General features: G+C 39.1%; 1 protein-coding gene across 9 annotated transcripts in view; it reads right to left on the reverse strand.

The window, feature by feature from the left end:
* SUPT3H (SPT3 homolog, SAGA and STAGA complex component) overlaps positions 1–22,271 on the reverse strand; it is a 419,512-nt gene that overhangs the window by 110,190 nt on the left and 287,051 nt on the right. For all 9 annotated transcript variants that reach the window (XM_024983744.2, XM_024983745.2, XM_059880441.1 and 6 more), the window contains 1 exon segment: positions 1,373–1,448. In XM_024983744.2, the coding sequence (XP_024839512.1) occupies positions 1,373–1,448 (76 nt within the window).

Genomic DNA, 22,271 nt, shown 5'->3' on the forward strand with positions numbered 1-22,271 from the left:
ATACTGTTTATACTATAATTATTTTATACAGAAATGGAAAATATTAATTTTTAATCTACTACAGTTTATTATTGTTATGAACCAAAAAACTCACTTACGAAAAATCAAATTTTTAAACAAAAGAGGTATCAGGACACTACATGTTTTAGTGTGAAATAGCACTTGTTTCTTTAAGTAAATTAAGAATGATTCAAAAAAATAGTTCAATAGCACTGAATGTTACTTTATAAAATGGAGATTTATACTTATAAAAGACTTGAATGCCATTTTTAAACCTAAAATTTACAATACAAAAACCTCTCATTTGCTGAAATTGCCATGATCTGAAGTGTCATTTACTTAATGCTTCACAGATGTATGATGCCAAATTGTTAGTCAGACTGCAAAGTATATTTAGTCAGGAGAAAAAAAAAACCTCCCCAAACATGTTGTCCTATATTTTCCTGACATTTACATGGGGTGCTGTTTGAAATGTGTCATTTATTTGCACTTTATGATCTATAAATGAAGCTCTCATTTTCTTTTTCCAAATTGAATACGCTGTTATTGTGACCACATAATAGCTTGTTGTTTAAAGACACCATTGTGTCTATGATTTCTCAGACAAGGGTCATGTGCTACTTTGTCATATTTTTTAACTGGACTTTTCATCACACTTACTCTTTGACCTTTACCCTGCAAGTCTTAGTCATCCCTGAACTGTTGCTGTAAGGATGTTTTTCCTACACAGTCTGGCCCACTGTTTATCACAAGCCTTTATGTACTCTTGATGAGCTGTGTGCAGGGGCGGGGCGGCACTTGTTTTACCAAAGGTACAAGGTGGGGACTAATGACCTTGGCTAACAGGGAACACAGCCTACAGCAGGGGGTTACAGACGAAGACAGAAGAGACTGCTGACACATTCTGTTGTGGCAATATGAGTATGCACGCGCGAAGGGAAAGTTCGGTATTTATTAACATTGCGGGCTTTTAAATGTCATGAGTGTGCTACCACAGCCCACTACGGTCAAGCACAACCAGCAGTACTAGTGCAAACATGACTAAGAAACCGAAAAAGAAAGTTAGATGGGAATATTAAGAAAAATGGAATTTTTCTGACTAAAAGTAACGTGAATAATTAACATGGCTCTTTGTGTATTACCAGCATCCTTTAAAACCTCTTAATACTTAGAACTGCAAAAAAGCAGAGTGGGTTAAAACCTTTTATGGGTTCCCCTACAATGCAGAGGTTGTTTCCATAACAGTTATAACTATACATACATGTATTAAATTCACCAATTTCTAAGGAACAGAGATCGTGTTGTACTTTAGTGTATCTGTAACACATAATCTCTTAAACATATAATGAAGCCAAGTTAAATGCTTACTTACAGAAACTTAAGTGTCGACTTTCACAGAATTCTGCATATTGAGCTGAATCCATAACTCGAGTTTGTCTTTCTGCTCTCTGATAGATGAAAATAAAAAGACACACACCCAAATTTAAATCAAGCGGAGTATTATATGTTTTCACAGCTAAAACTCAAGAGCATAAATTCCATTTCCTTTCCTTACTTTAGGTGAATACTTTAGTACCACCTTAAACACCATGATACACAAAATTTTGTAAGTAACAGTAGTTTTGAAGCTTGCTTGTTTTATAAGTAAAGTTTAAAAAACCATTTTCCAGTCCTCTGTTAATTTTACTATATTGGAAGAAAAAAAAACTAAAGGACCTTACTTAGACTGTGCACTTCTGAATTTTCTTTAACTGTACCGTCCTCTTAAAGAAAAAGATAACTGTGAGGTGATAACAAATTAAACAGAAAATCTGTTATTAACTTTTACTATCCATCTGCCTTAAAGCTAAGGTTTTTCAACATTAACATAGGAGTCAACAAATGGAACCCATATATTTCCCCATAGAACATGGAGCCAGAGCTAAAAAATCCATATTTTAAATGGCAAAGAAAATCAAGAAAAAGGTAAACACAACACAAATCCTTTAATCTGCGTCCAGGTATGATTCACAGTTTGGTATAGTTTCATTCGTGGGGTTTTGGATTCAGTATAGCAGATGTTTGCTGCTTCACTGTCCCACCAGAGGTAGGATAATTATAATTCATCCATAGTTTGGTGGGAAAGAATATGACCGCTTCCGCTTCCTTGGCAAAGGAAGCATTTTGAAATGAGACAGGCTGGTACTTCTTGGAATGAGTTTCTGGCCAGTAAAGGAAAAAAATTCCCTGAGATTTAAAAAAAATTTTTTCTGCTTTGGAAGGACTTTTAGCAAGTTTTCTTTATCACAGTTGGTAGAGTACATTAAGTACCACTTCTAATGTCTGTGGGTATTTTTATATTTTTTAGGAACTGAAATTATTCTTTTTTGCATTTTGTTAGATTTGGGTGGGCGGACAACTTAATTCCAACAATCTAGCTGCAGCGCCATACAGAAAAGATTGTGTGTGTGTGTGTGCGTTTGCGGGGGGGGGGGGCGGTGTTAAGGCAAAATTTACTGACTACTGTGGTTCCTTCTAAGACCACCGATTATTTTTTCCCTTCCTTCTCTTCCTCTTCTCCTTCCTTCTCGTCTTTCCTTCCTAATCTCCTTGATACATACTCACAAACATATATATGTACTGACACAAACCCAGGCTTCTCTATCCTCTCGGTTCAAGTATTCTTTTCTGACACTTACAAGTAAATATTACACCCACAGCCATGCATGTATGTGTACATGTATCCTGGTGTGCATGTATCTGATCATGTTTCTGGAAGGGTATATTACTGAATTTTTATGTACTCAGAAGTATTTTTTTGATGCAATTTAGTTTTGTCCTTTTTAATGTATCTGATACATGACTCAATATACATTTACTAATGGAAAATGGGAAGCAAGGAAAGGATAATTATGTGCTTTGAACATTTCAAATTATTTACCAATGTGTTTTTTTACAAAAAACCCTCCCTCTGAGACTGATATCTTTAATGCATGTATATATTATGTATGCAAGTCGGTATGTACATCTGACTGTCTGTGTCTGACTATAGCAGGAACTTCTCAGGTTTGAATTTATAGCTCCTAGAAAATATCTGACACGTGGTAAATGAGAATAAAACACTTGTGGAATAAACAAATGCTACCATAATTGGTCTACCTTGTGGGCAAATTACCATAATGCCGCCAGTCCTTGATTATCCATGTGTTCTCCAGGTCTCCTCTGCTACCCTCCAGCTAGACAGCCTCACCCACCAAACACACACTAGACAGAAAGGACTCAGACAACTACATAAAAAGCTCCTAATGAGATTTTTAATATTAACTTTTCTTCTAGAAGTTGAACATTCAAGACCTGTCACCTACATACAGGCAGGCCTAGACAGTGACAGTTGATGTATTTTTTTTAACAATTCCTTTAGCATCAATGCAGAAACTTTCGGTTGGGAGCCCATGAAGCTACTAGACCATGTATAGAAATTACTCACCAAGTGCTTAGCATACAGCAAACACTCAATGCGAAGCAGTGGACTCCACAGCAAAGATTTATAGGCAGTATAAAATCATGGCATATTAGAGCTAGAGAGCAGCTTAAAATTCTTGTTCAGTCTCCCTCATTTTATACTTGATCTTAGCCAAGAAGTTAAGAAAGCTCTCTCATTTCAAAGATAAGGAAATTGAGGTTCAGAGAGCAATGATTTGCCAAAGGTGATCAAGTGAGAATTGAAGTCCAGGACTCTCAATTCCTTGAAGCAGCCGATTTTTTTTTATTATAAAGAGTTGCCTCAAACCTACAGTAGTTTTTAATCCAGTATTTTTCTTTGGGATCATCCTCTATACATTATCTTCCTAAAATGTATCATGGAGTCACTGCCACCAACATGCCCAAACTGTTCTTAAGAAAATGAAATCATGAGGCCCTGAGCGGCTAAACCACCACCACAGTCACTCAGTCGTGTCCAGCTCTCTGTGACCCCGTGGACTGTAGCCCGCCAGGCTGCTCTGTCCATGGGATTCTCCAGGCAAAAATCCTGGAGTGATTGGCTGCTTCCTTCTCCAAGGGATCTTCCCAACCCAGGGATGGAACCCGCGTCTCCTGCATCACAGGCAGCTTCTTTACCGCTGAGCCACCAAGGAAACCTGTACTTACCTTGGTGTGGCATATCGCTTTAAAATGTTATCACTTTCTACGTGCCTCACAACATGAAAGGGGTTGGGAAGCACTCCTACTAACACCCTCGGAATACACGTGATGAGACACCGAAACTCATGCTTTTCACAGCGTGGTCAAGTGTGATCAACAGGAAATTAGAGATGTTTACTGGGAGCTGAGGATGAAGAAGATGATTCAGATTCGCCCCTCACGCTAATTTTTCTTTACTTGTCTCTCTTCCCAAGGAATTGTTTCAAATAACCAAAAAAGGGGGACAAATGTGACCTCATGAAAGCATCCAAATGGTTTAGCATCTGATTATACTATCTCCTAATCTGACACCATCACCTTAAACACTGGGAAGTCAGAAGGTATCTAACCTTCATGGACTACATATTCTTTGCTTCCTTAATCTCAGTGTTGGCCACTGCTTAGCTTGGACTCACCTGGGCCTCAGTAAGCATTTGCTGGCTGGCTAAACAGCTGGGCAGATGGACAGGTGAACTGAGGCAAAAGAAATGCATATAAATCCTTGCTGGCTGATCTACAATCAGGAACTGTAATATCTGTGATCCAACTGTACAAATTTCCGAAAGAGTAGGCAACTTTTTTGAAGCCAAAGACCCATAAAAAACAAGATGTTGGCCAACAATGAACTAAGGCTGGCTCTTGTTTTCTGTGTTATCTTAATTCCACTTTCCCTTCTGCTTCTCTTCAGAGCACTCTCTGTAGTCCACACTAAAGTGCACATTGGCAGTCCCTTTTCTATTCCTGGAACTTTAAGAAATCTCTGCAAAAACATGCAAGGGGGGAAAAATCATAAGCCTAATAAGTAACATGATCAAAAAAAACAATGCCTGCTCTTTACATAGAGCAGCACAATAACCTTTAGGATAAACAGTTTTCATAGCTCCATTTTACAAGCTGAGCACACTGAGATGTAGACAAGTTAAAAAAAATTAAAGCATAATGTTAATAAAGAGGCAAAGTGAGAGGTAAATCTTGGGGGGGGGGGGCGGTCCTGAATGTCCTACTCTGGGGTGTTATCACTAAATAATCTTAGCAGATTAATCACAGCTTTTTTTCATCCTGAACATCCTCAAATGACACACGTTCTCCTGATCTCAAGACTCTCACATGAATGTCAGGTCACGTCTGCATTACTCATGCTTCTGTATCTACAAGTCCAGTTCATCTTCCACTTAATCTGGCTCTTGTTCCCACTCCTCCCTTTCTCTAGGAATCATCAGTGCTCCGAACATTCATAACAACATGCTTCATACTCAGAGGCTTTTCTGAAATTGAACCTTACTAGCACTACAACATTGGAGAAGGCAATGGCACCCCACTCCAGTACTCTTGGCTGGAGAATCCCATGGACGGAGGAGCCTGGTAGGCTGCAGTCCATGGGGTCACAAAGAGTCGGACACGACTGAGTGACTTCACTTTCACTTTTCACTTTCATGCATCGGAGAAGGAAATGGCAACCCACTCCAGTGTTCTTGCCTGGAGAATCCCAGGGATGGCGGAGCCTGGTGGGCTGCTGTCTATGGGGTCGCGCAGAGTCGGACACGACTGAAGTGACTCAGCAGCAGTACTACAACACAGCAAAGCATTACCAGGTAGGGGCATACGTTTGAAAGAATTATTACCTTGAAAGAATTACTTCTAAACTCTTCAAATGCCCAACAATGCTTTAAAATCTAAATGAAATCACTTTTTAAAAAGGTAAAAGAGAATAGTCATGCTAACAATCATTCACCTCATTATCAAGCTTACTGGTCTTTCTGGTTATTGTAAAGCAGAAGGCAGAATTGCAAGGCAGGTGAATTTACTTTCTGGGTCCTACTTGAATGAAAACAGGGGAGCAAATATCCCTACAAATGTAGTATGTAGTATAATTTGTTCAGTACCTGAACGCAACAGACTCTCAGTATATATTTGTTAATGCAGTTTCAGTGAAAAGTTTTTACTTCAGTTGATGAGAAATTGCTTGCATCTTTGAAAAACACTTTCAATGACAGCAATGACAATCACCATTTGCCCCTGCATGTTTCAGTTTGAGGTATGAGGCTGGATTCCTTCTGTAGCACGCAGTTCCATTCAAATTCTCTCATGCTTTCACTGACGCATACGTAAAGGTTATAGAAGCTAGGCACTGGCATATCTCTTGGCGGCTTCTCAAGACACGTGACTTTCTTCAGCAGCACAGAATCACAGAACATAACATTTAAACCAAGATGAAAGCTTATCTGCTTTCACTTCTACCTTGAATTTTTAAAAAAAATCTTATTTTGATGACACTTAGAAGTCTTAACATCACTCATTATCAGAGAAATGCAAATCAAAACCACTATGAGGTACCATTTCATGCCAGTCAGAATGGCTGCAATCCGTAAGTCTACAAGCAATAAATGCTGGAGAGGGTGTGGAGAGAAGGGAACTCTCTTGCACTGTTGGTGGGAATGCAAACTAGTACAGCCACTATGGAGAACAGTGTGGAGATTCCTTAAAAAGCTGGAAATAGAACTGCCTTATGATCCAGCAATCCCACTGCTGGGCATACACACTGAGGAAACCAGAAGGGAAAGAGACACGTGTACCCCAATGTTCATCGCAGCACTGTTTATAATAGCCAGGACATGGAAGCAACCTAGATGCCCATCAGCAGATGAATGGATAAGAAAGCTGTGGTACCTATACACAATGGAGTATTACTCAGCCATTAAAAAAAATACATTTGAATCAGTTCTAATGAGATGGATGAAACTGGAACCTATTATACAGAGTGAAGTAAGCCAGAAAGAAAAACACCAATACAGTATACTAACGCATATATATGGAATTTAGAAAAATGGAAACAATAACCCTGTGTACGAGACAGCAAAAGAGACACCAATGTATAGATCAGTCTTATGGACTCTGTGGGAGAGGGAGAGGGTGGGGAGATTTGGGAAAATAGCATTGAAACATGTATAATATCATGTATGAAATGAGTCGCCAGTCCAGGTTCCATGCATGGTACTGGATGCTTGGGGCTGGTGCACTGGGACGACCCAGAGGGAGGGGAGGGGAGGGAGGAGGGTGGAGGGTTCAGGATGGGGAAAGCGGGTATACCTGTGGCGGATTCATTTCGATATTTGGCAAAACTAATACAATATTGTAAAGTTTAAAAATAAAACAAAAAAAAATAAAAAAAATATAAGACAGAATAAAAAAAAAAAGAAGTCTTACAAGTGAATTGCAAAGTCCTTTCTGGATGGAAAACGCTAAATGCCAATGGTAACCAACCAAATACCTTATGTTAGACAGGAATTAGTTGCTGAACTTGAAAGCTACATACAGAGAGATTGCAGCAGCATCCAGCAACATGATAACACATGAACTGTGGATGCTGACGGTGCTCATGTTTGTCCACAGCAGAAGGGGACTCAAAGATCAGTAAACACCATGGCATCCTGAAGAATTTCAGAAACCACATACATCCCCAACTCACTGTAAACAAGAAATCTGAGGTCCAGAAAGGTTATGGGGCTTTATCTGGATTACTGCAGAGGCAACCTGGTGACCAGGTGAGTGCTGGCTCTGCTTGCTGGGTCAGTTTGTAATTTACTGGATTCCCTTCCCAAGAGTTTAGCATGTTTCCTGCAAAACATCTGGTAGATTCCCCTGCTTTTAATTGCCCACTGCAGTGCTCATCAGTTTGGGCCTGGAGGACTGCAAGAGGGTTCTGCTGGTGCCTTCCAAATATTTTAACTCTCCCAACCCATCCGGATACAATCACTTTAAATAAAAACAAAGAGAAAAGACCTGGGCACAGAGGTCACCCTTCGTCACATCTGCCATGTTCAGCTATCCCCTGCCCCTCCCTCATGACTGTGCTGGACATCCCCTCTCCCATCCTCATGGCACCTTAGCTCCTTTCCTTTCAGCATAATCCTCTGCCAAATTTGCCAACAAGATCTACCACCTGCTTTAGCAAGTTTTCCCTCAAGATCCCAGGTCACGTGGATTCCTCTCCTCTAAACCGTACATGCTCTTCTGGTATCATACCCCATGTACTTCTCTGTGTGCTGCTTCTGTCTCCCCTCAGGGATTATAGCTGCAAGAATGTATCATTAACTGAAAAAAATCAAGTTCAGAATTAGAATGCTGTGTGTCTTGATCCCATTTATGTTGAAACACAAAAGTGTCTGCACACAACATACATAAAATGTTTGCAAACATCTGGAAGTATACACATTATGCTTTTAATAGTATTCATCTCTGGGAGCAACATTAGAGGGAACTTTTACTTTTTCAGATACACATTTCAGTAATTAAAAAATTTTTTTCTTAACTGAATTACAATTAGGAAAAAAAATTTTTGGAAAGTAGTGAAATCTTGACTTACAGAGGGTCATTAAATAAATGTCCATGTGCTAAAAAATTATCAAAGCGGTGACTCAAGAGGCAGAAAGTCACAGAGAGACAGCATTAGTTGGGGTATATGTTCTCAGAGAAAGTGAAGGAGGATGAGAAAGGAAATGTCACTGTGATGTTAAGGGAGCCAGTTCAGAATCCTGGTTGATATAACCTTGAAATCAAAAGTTCATTTAAGCCTGACCCAAAACTTTCTCTGAATTATATAACTAGTAAAGTGAAAGTGAAGTGACTCAATCATGTCCAGCTCTTTGTGACCCTTTGGACTGTACAGTCCATGGAATTCTCCAGGCCAGAATACTGGAGTGGGTAGCCCTTCCCTTCTCCAGGTGATCTTCCCAACCCATGGATCAAACACAGGTCTCCCACAATGCAGGCAGATTCTTTACCAGCTGAGCCACAACGAAAGCCCAAGAAGAACTGATTAAAGATACAATATATTTCCTAGCCTAAAAATAAAGGTTTCCATTGATATTGATTTCTTCCCCCAGAGTGATTTTTATAATCCACCAATTTTATATGCCCAAGGTATTAAGAATGTATTATACTAGTCAAATGAAGTTTCCTGAAGAAACAGCTGTAGATTCTAGGAGAACATTCAAGGAATTTAAAAAGAATTTTAGTGCTAAAAATAAGTCAGTAATTCTAAGTATAAAGCATCAGTGATTGAGAAATACATACTCAGAAGGATATTTGTGATATTAGTTCATAATAGAGTTGTTTCAAAATATTGGATTTTTTGGTCTGTACTCTGGGTCTAAATATATTACTGTTAATATAGGAGTTTTTTCTTTTTTCTGTATTTTAAACTATGAAGAATGAGCATGAATGATTATATAAGGAAAATATAGTTGTTATCAAAATCAAAATACTACATTTTAAATTGGGGTAATGCCTGCTTCACATTTTAAAATCTGAATTTATTAGCTAGTAGTGGAGAAAATTATTCTCAATAAAACATTTCCTGTCTTGGGATAAAATGTGTGCTAGGAAGAGTATCACTTTTTAAAAAAAAATGGAATATAATTGCTTTACAATGTTGTGTTAGTTTCTGCCGTGCAACAACGGTATCATTTTTTCCCATTAACTTAATACCAAACCACCTAAGCCCACGTGTAGTTGTAGACTCTCATGCAGTATTAGTACTAATGCTCACTGATGTTTCCCTGAAATTGTAAACAGGCTTTGTAATAACTGAGCTGGCAAATAATATAAAAAGCTATGTGAATTTCCACCCAAACTAGCTCTTTAAAGTGACAGAAGATGGACCTCTTTTTTATTTTCCTGATTGAGAATTCTATAACCTTTTTTGTGGTTTCTATTTGGCTGTATACCCAAAAGTGAGCATATTAGATTAATATATGTAAGCTCTTTAGGTATTCTGAATAATTCTTCTAGCAATTCTCATAGGTTTATGTAATATCCAGATGAGTCGACATGACTTTTTAGAGTCTAGCAAATACACGAGGACATAGTGAAATATGTTGGTTGTTTCACAACTGGAAAATACGTATGTTTTTTCCAACTATTGCACAAAATTTACTTCATGCTTTCTCTTTAACCTTGAGTTAGATCAAATTCTTGAGCAGTACAACATATGTACTGAACTCAGGCCAGCTTCACTTACATATTTTTAAAAATAAAATCCTGTGAAGCAGGGAGACTGTCATTGCAGCAAAGGCCTCACATCCTTGTCAAGGATATATGGAATTCTATACAGAGCAAGAGAGCCTTCCTTGGAATTTCCCGGTTGTTACTATGTGATACATCTGAGTATTTTCAATGAAGATTTTTTTAATATGTAAAAAATTTTTTTAGCTACTTAAACCCTTCTAAGTTCCAGGAGTTTTGCCTTCAAAATATACCTGGAACGACTTTTCATCACCTTCCACTTTCACTCCTACTACTCTCGTCCAAGCCATCGTCCTCATCTCTCCCTTGGACTATTGCAATAATCCCCTTGTGGGTCTTCCTGCTTCCACTCTTCCTCTGCTCCTATCCCCAACTCTGAGTCTTTTGACTGAGCACTAGCCAGAGTGATCGTTCAAAAACTGAAAATCAGATCATGCTATTTGTGATCAGAACTTCCATGCGGCTATTCTTCCCAATATAAAGTAAAATTTAAAACAAAAACTTCCAACAGCTTCTCATCACATACAAAATAAAAACCAAAATCCTCAGAATGGCCCATAAGCCCCTACACAATCTGGTTCCCTATTACTCTCCGACCTCACCTCCTACCACTCTCCTCACTCCAGTTACTCTGGCCTATCCTGAAGTTTCTTGAAACCGTCAAATAACATTCCCATACGAGGGTTTTTGCACTTACTACACTCTGTCCAGAATGTCTTAACCCCGTATCATTGTCCGGCTTGCTCCCTCAATTCCTTCGGTCTCTGTTCCAAAGTCACTTTATACAAACTGTTTATGGCCACTTAATCTAAAATAGCAGCTCCCTCAGGTCACTCTCTGTCCATTACTATGCTTCATGTTTCTTCATAGCTCTTACCGCCATCTGCCACAGTAATATTACTCTCTTATTTTATTGTCTATTTCTTTCCAACTAGAATGTGAGGTACCTGATGGCAGAGATGACGTCCACTTAACTCAGTACTGAATTCCCAGTCTCTACAGAGCTTGACGTACAGTAGTGTTGCATAAATACTGGTGGAACAAACCCATATATACTTTTTTCTATATTCTTTAATAATTATTTTTTTAAAAAATGTTGGCTGTGCCATGAAGCATGTGGGATCTTAGTTCCCCAAACCAGGAACGGAACCTGAGCCCCCTGCAGTGAAGATGTGGCGTCTCAACCACTGGACTGCCACGGAAGTTCCTTTCTACAGTCTTTATAGAGAAAAGTTAATACTAAGGCAAGGCTTCTCAGTCTTGGTAGTACTGACATTCTGAGCTGAGTAATTCTTTGTTGTGAGTCTGTTCTGTGCCCTGAAGGGTGTTTAGCGGCATCCTTGACCTCTGCCCACTAGATGCTGATACCATCGGCCCACCACTTTGTGGGCCGTGAAAACTAAAAACCAAACATTGCCAAGTGTCCCGCTGGGAGCAAAATCCCACCAGCTGAGAGCCACTGGTCTAAGGCAAAGAGGACTAACGCTGGTTGGCTCACCACTATGTGTGTGTGGGTGGCACACTGGTCTTTTCATTATCTCTTTTAATTTTTCCAATAATCGCAATGGGCAGATATGATTCCTGTTTTTAAAATGAAGCATCTATGATCAGATACATTAGGTAACCTCGTCTAAGCTTGCTAAGCAGGAAAGAGGCGTGTACACTCTGAAGCCAGGTCTGTCTTAATCCAAAGTCTATGCTGGTTTTTTTCCTACCTTAAAAAATTTTTTTATTGGAGTATGGCTGCATTACAAAGTTGTGTTAGTGTCTGGTGGGCAGCAAAGTGCATCAGTTATACTTATACACAAATTCCCTCATTTTGGGATTTCGTTCCCATTTAGGTTACCACAGAGCTCCGGGTAGAGTTTCCTGAGCTATATGGTAGGTTCTCTTAGTTGTCTCTTTTATATATACCAATAATTGGACTATAGGCTTTTAGTATTGCTCTGTTCCATTAATTTGGTTCTCCTCTTTGGGGGGTTCAGTATACAGCTGTAGGAATTTCTCTGACTGTCTTCTATGCCTGTCACTTTCTCTTAAATCTTTTTCATGTCTTTCATTTCTTTTGGAATTTTGACATTTCCGCCTTTTAATATTCTATTCCTGTCAAGACAGTTCTTTTACTCTGAAGCCTCAGTAATGAAACTGCTAAAGCGGAGGTGACGGAGGGGAAGGAAGGAGTCTTAAGGGTCTTCAAGTTCCTTCTCCTCTACAAGGTATGTTTCAATCAAACACCAAAACCCACAGGGCAGAACCTGGAAAGCACTGGGCTCTCCCACGCTGCCTGCCCTTCACGGGACGAGCACTGTGCCTCCACCCTATGGTTTCAAAACAGGGGCCACACCACGCCTGAGACTCACAGGATGGCCACCATACTAAAGGAACAACTCACCCCACACATCAGTCAGTGACCTTTCAAAAATGTATTCATGTGCCGTTTCTATCTAACTCCTCTTTAGTTCTGACATCACTGTGAGGTACTGCATGCTAAGACGCTTCATTCATGTCCGACTCTTTGTGACCCTATGGACAGTAGCCCAGCAGGCTCCTCTGTTCAAGGGATTCTCCAGGCAAGAATACTGGAGTGGATTACCATGCCCTCCTCCAGGGATCTTCCTGACCCAGAAATCAAACCCAAGTCTCCTGTGTCTCCCGGATTAGCAGGCAGGTCCTTTACCACTAGCACTCTGTTGGAAAAACGGCAGGCTTACTTGTAGAGCACAGACAACACAGAGCTCCCAAAGCAAGGGCGAGAACAAATGCTGCCCCTTTCAATCCTTCTGAACGAAAACTCCAGGACCTACCCTTGCCCCTCATCACTACTCCCTATTGCAAAGCTCCACTATTGCTGCCAGAAACGTTGAAAAGTAGCAGAGAAAACTGGCTCAGTGGTGGATCAGAATAACCAGTTCAGTCCCTGCTTCCTACAATTTATGCTGATGCTTTCAATCTCTTAGTTTATAAAATAATTTAAAAATTGGCACTTCATATAGTAAACCTTAAGTACTCTAGCTAAGAAGGTATTCTAATAAAATGGTTAAAATTTTCATTTAGTAATTTTCATCTGAAGGAAAACAGTGCTGTAAAAAACTGTGACAAATAGGGGTGTAAAAAACCATGTACAACAATAAATTTGAATCACACATGCTTTAAAAAAATCCAAAAGAAGAAACTATGAAAAGATGAATAATGAAGTCTATTAGGCACCAGTGAAGAAACAAAGTCATCAGTCTAGGAAAAATTCTCAAGGGACTATGTGACAGAAGAAAAAATAGGCTTTTACAACTGGATGCCATCTGAGTTAAGATTAGAAACAAGACAAACCAAATTAAATTGTTTATTTCCCTAAAGAGAATGCTCTTAACCATTTTCAAGCTGACGTTTCTTTTCTCATAATTGGCTGAGCTGTTTTCGTGAGTCAGAAATGAGCAAGTTCATCAACAGAAATCTGCCACAAAGACTGATGTAGCTGCAAGCATGAGTTAACCCCAAACAAAAAGAAGAAAAGGATTTCCTGACTATGCCAAGATTTAATCACTGAAGAAACCCAGAAACAGACTTGACCAAATATGACTCTGATGAGAATACAAGAGCAATCTTGGCTATCCCAACTGCTTTGGTTTCAAACGTGATAAATGAAAAATTCTTAAATTATTAACAGGAAAAAGCAGAAATATCTACACATTCAAAAAATTAATGTCTATTTTTACTCCTACCTTAAAAACTCTTACCTAATAAAAAAAAACTAAACAAAAACAGAAATCACCTTTAAAATAACTGCAGGTTCAAAATCTTGGAAAGATAGAGTCCCGTAGGGTCTTATCTTCTGAAGAAGCCTTGGATGTACTTAAATTAGTATTTCAAGCAGCCTGAAAACTATGATAGCCTCTTGGGCTTCAAAGAATGCAGAACAGCAAAATCCCCTAGAATCATAAATGTAAAACCTATAATTATGGTTATTTAACAAAATGGTTTCTATTAAGATATTTGATGATGAAATTCCCATACTCAGATGTCGGTGCCCAAATTTTAATCAGCCTTTACTCATGAGTAAATGTATCGTAACTGTTATTTGATTAAATGTCAGTGGCCATTAGGCTGGGTTTTTCAGAAAGAAGGCTTAAAGAAGGCATGTCACAGAGGGTGTGGAACGGATTACAAAGGAAGGAAGAAAGAAGAATTGTTTTTGTAACTGGTCATGTTCGGCAGTGCTTTACCTTATGAGAAGTAACCACAAAGACTTTAAGAAGCAAAGACAACCTTGGCAGCAAGAAGAACGGGAAGACCGGAGGTGGTAAAACGGTGATGTCAAGTAAGGAAGACTCAGCACAGAAGAGCAGCATTTTTGAGTTTTATGTGTATTGCTTTACTTGTTGATTCTCTTGAGAACTGTCTGGGGTCAGAAGGTCAGCTATTATTACCATCTCCATTTGACCGATGAAGACACTGATGTCACTGAACCTCTGTGGCTTCAAAAAAAACAACAACCAACTAACTTCATATTTTGAAATCATTTTAATTTACAGAATACTTACAAAAACAGGACAGAAAATTTCTGTGTACTTTTACCCCAGCCTCACCAGCCCAAAGACTCCTTGTCCCTTCCGACCTCAGAAGCCAAGTGGGGTTAGGGTGCGTTCACTACTTGGATGAGAGTATTGTGGCTTTTCCTTAAGGTAAGGCATACTGCTAGGGAGTTAAGACTCCTTCTTTAAACCAGGACTTTTTCCACTATGATACTGATTGCGAGAACAAAACTTGTCCCTCAAACATTTTCTGTCCAAATATAGATAGAATTCTCCAAGTAAATTTTACCCAAGTAACATCACCCAAAGAATTCAACTGGACATTAGTGCTGCTCAAACTTGAGCTATGTGTAGCTCTGAGAAGACTTAGAAAAGCATTCTAATGTGAGCAAGACATTTAACAAGATACAAGTGGACAAATATTATGGAATTGTCTCATATAGTCCCTTCTGAAGATACATGCTACATCTTTAGAGTCATTCTAGTGGGTGAGAGCAGTCACTGTCAGAAAACAGCCCAATAATTTGATCTTTCATATATGCTGTAAACTCTTTGACTGGTTCTGTCTCTGGTCACTATGAAAGGAAGACTGTGCCTAAACTATATTCCATTTGTATGCATATGCACAGGAATTTAGCCTTATTGTACATTTTTATAAAGATTTTGTCAAAGACAGATACTGTTTTTTAGACACACATGTGCTGGGCACTGAACTAGGTACTTTACATGTGTTTTCACAAATCCTCCTCAACAGTTCTAAGATGTGGCTTCAGTTAAGGAATCTGAGAGTCAGAAACATTAAGCAACTCATCTAGGATACTAACAAAGATACCTGGGACAAGATAAGGCATGGAACCGTGACTTGAGTGCCAAGGTCTGTCTGACCTCAGAGCTGATGCTCTGGTCATAATACCATGCAGTATGAAGAGAACCTCAGAAGGAAGACAGGCGCGCTGCAAACAGCTTGGTAAAAGATTTTTAAAACATTGTCATTCTGTGATAAAGGCTTTTTACTTGTTGGTGATGACTGACATCACTGATTCGGAAAATGATGCCAAGGAAAGAAACACATTGATAAGCACTTTGAGAATATACTGTGTGTGTGTGTGTTTAGTTTGTAGGTTTTAAGTGAGAAACACACTACAGTGACCTAAGCATGTTCTCATCTGTCTTGGAAGGTCAACCCTCTTCCAAAGAGTAAGAAGCAACAAGAAAGCTCAGGGTGAAGGTGAGGAGGGGAGAACAGAATTTAATTAGCTGGTCAGAGAAGTCCAATAACCCTGATGGTTACTGGGGCAACAAGTTTCATAACCAGATTGCTCAAATGTTAGGGGTGAATTAAAAACACAACCAACAACACACAGACAATGTGGAAATGAATGATGACAATCCACACAATGAAAATATGACCTTAACGAAATAACATTAAGGTTCTTCACAGGACAAAAGTGTCCTCTAGGGTTGTTTATATTGTTGCTTTCTTGGTACATTTACAATATGATGAGATAATCTGATTTGTATACAATTTTTTTCTTTTAATTTTATTGAAGTATATGGCCAATTTACAATGTTGATTTCTTCTGTACAGCAAAGTGACACAGTTTAAAAACAAGTATATTCACGCATACATTCTCTTCCATTATACTGTGTCACAGGATATTGAATACAGTTCCCTACGCTGTATGGTCGGAGAAGGCAATGGCACCCCACTCCAGTACTCTTGCCTGGAAAATCCCACGGACGGAGGAGCCTGGTGGGCTGTAGTCCATGGGGTTGCTAAGAGTCAGACACGACTGAGCGACTTCACCTTCACTTTTCACTTTCATGCATTGGAGAAAGAAACGGCAACCCACTCCAGTGTTCTTGCCTGGAGAATCCCAGGGACGGGGGAGCCTGGTGGGCTGCTGTCTCTGGGGTCGCACAGAGTCGGACATGACTGAAGCGACTTACCAGCATGCTGTACGGTTGGACCTTGTTGTTCATAAATTTTTATGGGGGCTTCCCTGCTGGCTCAGTGGTAAAAAATCCGTCTGCCAATGCAGGAGATGTGGGTTCAATCCATGGGTCGGGAAGATACTCTGGAGAAGGATGTGGCAACCCTCTCCAGGATTCTTGGCTGGGAAATCCCATGGATAGAGAAGTCTGGCAGGCTACCATGAGGCTGCAAACCAGTCAGACACGACGAGTGACTAAAGAACAACAATACCAATTTCTAAGTAATACTCCTATCGTACCACCTCAGGTATCCTGTAAACATAGTTAAATGAAGTGTGCCTTTGCATAACCTCTTTTGCATAATGTTCTTTAGAGGACGTAGAAAAACACACAACCCAGATGGTACTTATTTTCTATAGCACAGTATTTTAATTAAAGTAGCAGGATTGATATTTTGATTAACAAACAAAAAATCTAAAATCAAATCTTTTCCCATATTTTCCTCTGGAATTTCAGCAGCAGGAAACATAGTACTAAATGCTGAATGACTTCTTCGATCTTTTGATGTTGATAAGTTTTGATAAACAAAACTTTTAATTAACATGAGACTTATGCTGAAACACTTGTCATGGTATTAAAGTATTAACACTCGTTGCATGGCTATGACAATTCTTTGAAAATCACAGGCCGCATGACAGAATATTCCTTCAATATGAAAAACAGATTTAATCACTTTCTAGATATCCTCAATTTTATCAAAGTCTCATTCACAGGTACTACTAAGTGTTTTATAATATAATACAATTACAAATTATAGATGTTTAAACAAAATAGAAATTTATTTTTCCTCACATAAGTGAATTCTGGAGACAAGTAATTCAGGCTTAACATAACTGCTTGCTGATGCTGTGAGAGTCCCAGTTACTTCCAACATTGGTTCTGACATTTTCAAGCTGTAGCTTTTTATTTTTTTCCACGCTTTAAAAGTTATTTATGTATTTATGCATTCAGTCATTTGTACATTCATTTCTTGCCACCTCATCCCTGCTTCACTGAGATATAATTGATGTATAAAATTGTGCAGGCTTTATCTTTATCTTCATGATACAGAATAAGCCCTGAAGCTCCAGATAATCACATCTGGATCAAGTAATCTAACATAGGAAAATAAGAGGTATACCCCTATAGCCCTTCTATTTAAGAAAACCAAGAGAAGTCCAAATAGAAATTTATGCTTACATTTCACTTGCCACAGCCCAATGGTACGACCCAACCTAGCTGCAAAGTAAGAAGAGGGGTGTGGTACTCTGTATGCCAACAGCTACAAACCAGGTCCATAGAGGAGGATGGAGAGCAGGGATACGGCATGGTGAGCAGCTGTCTCCATTGTGCTGGTGTATATAGTTATTACACATTTATGTGATCTATTATATGATTTCTAGACCTGCTTTTTAGCAGTCATAGTGGCCATGAATGAGCTTAAGAGTCAGTATTCTCTCTCATCACAATACTCCCCAACATTTTTTTGTAAATGCAATTTATATTTTTTTAACTTCAGGGAATGCTTTCGAGGATAAGGAGAGGACAACACGGAGTCAAACAAATAACTAATAATATTATCCTAACTCCAAAAAGACTGAGATACTCCAGTCTAAAAAGAAAAAGATTTACTTGCATTTATCTACTTGCACATGACAGATAGCATAAAACAACTCAAATGAAGGTGAATGACTTAACAAGGGGCTTGACAAACGATTCACTACAATGGGTGCTTCTTCAATACTTACCATTTTTAATCTACACATTCTACATAAATGTTGACTGGCAGGATAAGGACATTGTTTTTTTACCTGTCTTGTTCTAACAATTTACTGGAATCTTAGCTACAGCCAATGAAAAGCCATCCATCTCAAACTTCATCAATGAGAGAAAAGACAACTGAAGCAGACTTGGGTGTGGGATGCAGATGGCTGAAGTGACCTTGAGAACAGTGAAACTTGAAAGTAATAAAGAGTATCTTGAGATGGATATAAGCAAATGTAGGATGGATTTTAATGAAGACATGGACCATGGTAACTGAAAAATACTGCTTTGCATCTTAAACGAAAAACTTAAAATTGAAAAAAAATAGTGCATACTTCTTAGGAAGTTCTCCACTTATGCACTGTTTTATTTTGATGATAAAGATATAAACAGAAAGCAAATAAGATGACATTCGAGGAGATGTATTTGAAAAGGAATGGATAGGGTATATTATAGGGTTAATACAATTCCAATCTAATCTCTATATCCTCTAAATCAGTAATTCTGAGTGGTAACAGCTTTTAATCATAATCTAAAGCTCTGATATATCTTCTTATACGACCTGAGATACATTCTATTCCATCGGAAAAATACTGGAGCGGCCATAGAAGAGAATGCTGACCCATGAATCAGAAGACCTGTATTTCAGTTCTTGTTTTGTCTCGAACACAAAATGGGAATCTCCAGGTTAAGCTGCTTCATCTCACTGTGACTGAGTTCTGTCTCCTCTGTATTGTGCTGATGTTCTGTGATTCTATGTGTATCCTGTACCTTGGTGAAGTCCTGAAATCTTCAGAAATACTTCAGAGCTATAGATTCTAAGATTCAAGAGATCAGACAACTTGTGCAAGTCCAGACTAGAAAATAGCCTCAGTGTATTTGCAGTGATTCTTATATAGAAGAAATATCACTGGAAGAAGCCACGAGGTTCCTAACTCCTGGGAAATAGCCAGGCATTTCAAAATGGAAAACGTGTGTGAATCACTTCTCCTGCAGCACTGATGTAGCTATTTACTGCATCAAGTTTTGCTATGCCTCCCCTGACTCAAACAGAGGGGCTTAGGAAGTCAGCAGGTCTCGTGATATGGATAGTTGAAGACAGACTGTGGCATTCATAATGATCTGCACTTTCATTATAGATGGAGAAAAGAAAAAGAATTCAAGGTACATTTTTTCAGGGAAGTTAAAGGTTAGGAAGATCACCACCACTATGGCTTCAAATACCTCCCCCTCAAGATGCTCCTTACTGTAGTGAATCAGGTCTAATACAAGAAACCTAACTTATATGCAGAGTACATCATGAGAAACGCTGGACTGGAAGAAGCACAAGCTGGAATCAAGATTGCTGGGAGAAATATCAATAACCTCAGATACGCACATGACACCACCCTTATGACAGAATGTGAAGAGGAACTAAAAAGCCTCTTAATGAAACTGAACGAGGAGAGTGAAAAGTTGGCTTAAAGCTCAACATTCAGAAAACGAAGATCATGGCATCCGGTCCCATCACTTCATGGGAAATAGATGGGGAAACAGTGGAAACAGTGTCAGACTTTATTTTTTTGGGCTCCAAAATTACTGCAGATGGTGACTGCAGCCATGAAATTAAAGACGCTTACTCCTTGGAAGGAAAGTTATGACCAACCTAGATAGCATACTCAAAAGCAGAGACATTACTTTGCCAACAAAGGTTCGTCTAGTCAAGGCTATGGTTTTTCCTGTGGTCATGGTATGGATGTGAGAGTTGGACTGTGAAGAAGGCTGAGCACCGAAGAATTGATGCTTTTGAACTGTGGTGTTGGAGAAGACTCTTGAGAGTCCCTTGGACTGCAAGGAGATCCAACCAGTCCATTCTGAAGGAGATCAGCCCTGGGATTTCTTTGGAAGGAATGATGCTAAAGCTGAAACTCCAGTACTTTGGCCACCTCATGCGAAGAGTTGACTCACTGGAAAAGACTCTGATGCTGGGAGGGATTGGGGGCAGGAGGAGAAGGGGACGACAGAGGATGAGATGGCTGGATGGCATCATTGACTCGATGGACATGAGTCTGGGTGAAATCCGGGAGCTGGTGATGGACAGGGAGCCCTGGCGTGCTGTGATTCATGGGATTGCAAAGAGTCGGACACGACTGAGCGACTGAACTGAACTGAAGGTGTACTCATGAAATTTGCAAAAAGTACAAACCGCTATGCAATTCATGTGGAATTCATATGCCTGTAAATTAAAGAATAAGTAAGTACATAGTGAAAGCTATTAGTTCTTTTAAGAAAAGTATGTCTAAAAGACTATAATATTCAAAGATATATACATGTTCTTTGAAAATAAGAACCACATTTTCAAATGGATGTCTGATCACATAAACATAGATGAGCATAAAGGGAAACCCCGTGATCGAATAAATTAGTGTAGTGTGATACTTTTTCCTTGTACTAGTCTATACAACGTCGCTTGTTAAACTGGACACTCTATGAGAAAGGTCATTGATAATTTGATTATAAGGAAATAACAGTGAGGCTTCAAAAACGTAGGCAAATGCAATGGACACGTTTTAAACTTCCTTTAAGAAAGTTAATGTCTACTTCCCAACACTAACAAAGGCAGTAGATACCTTCTGTAGACAGGGAATGTGAATATACCTTTGCATATTCCTTAAGAGAAGCATATCCTTTACCATTAACTGAAGAAAGAATAAAATCCCTAACAAGTCCCTATTAAAAAGAAGTCAGATTTGGTATGTCTGTGACAGTTTAAAGACCATATTATGTGGGAAAACAAAATCAACATTTAACCTGGCCAGTGAAAATGGTTTTGGAGTTTCAACATTTGGCAGACAGGTGGAATTAAATTCAAGTCAAGTATTCAGAGAAACTAATATAGTATTTAAATATTTGCTTAAGTAATATAGTATTTAAAATAACATATTTGAAGAAATGTTTTTGTTGAAATGTTTTACAGTTTTAAGTGAGGATATTTTTAAGAGAAAAGGCTTGACTGAAGAATATTTTACTTTCTTTGTCATTCTGGGAACTTAAGTGGGATTTTTATATTTACTCTTTTATTAGCCATGTTCTTTTAAGTCTAAGATAACTGGAGAGTATCCCTTGTAGCTTTTAGAAGGAAATTATATTTAGATTAAGATTATATAATCATTTTTGAAGGAAGACACCGAGAGTCTCAAAGTTGGATCTAGCGGATGTGTGTGCAGGCTAGAAATGACGAGTGGACGAGTGGAGGGCTGCCTGGAGGCAGTGAGCGTACAGGGCACTGGCTGCCTCCATTGCTGCCAGCTTGCCCTACAAGCCTGCACAGCAGAGTGGTTACTGTGCGGCCCTGTCTTCCGCCATGTGGCCAGGCCCCTGCCTGGACACCCAAAAAGAACCAGATCAATCAGAGGCCATGTACTGAGATTTGAGATTCTTATCCCAGAGGGTTGGGTCTGCCTCTCTCCAGGTGAAGAAGCTAACTTGGGAGCACCTGCTGGCAGAGCGTTACCCAGGTGGTAAAAAATGTCAATCAACTCGAAAAGAAAAATGAAGCCTATGCAGAGAGAGAAGCAGGAGGTCAGAAACTGTGAACAGAACGCTGATTTCGTTGGTGTCTGCTTTAAGCTCCCGAGGCCCAGCTGTATTTCCGTTGTTGGGTTGCTTAGAAGATACAGATCCTCTCATGATAAAATTTGTCTGTATGCAGAGCTCAACATTTTTTTAAGCAACATATCAAATGGGTTATATGTGAATTTATAAATTTAGCTTGTCATTGCTTGCCTCTGAATGAATCCATGATGTCTATACACTCTGTACACCAATTACAGAAAGAAGAGT

The sequence above is a fragment of the Bos taurus genome, chromosome 23 (assembly GCF_002263795.3).
Source record: "Bos taurus isolate L1 Dominette 01449 registration number 42190680 breed Hereford chromosome 23, ARS-UCD2.0, whole genome shotgun sequence".
NCBI classification, from domain to species: domain Eukaryota; kingdom Metazoa; phylum Chordata; class Mammalia; order Artiodactyla; family Bovidae; genus Bos; species Bos taurus.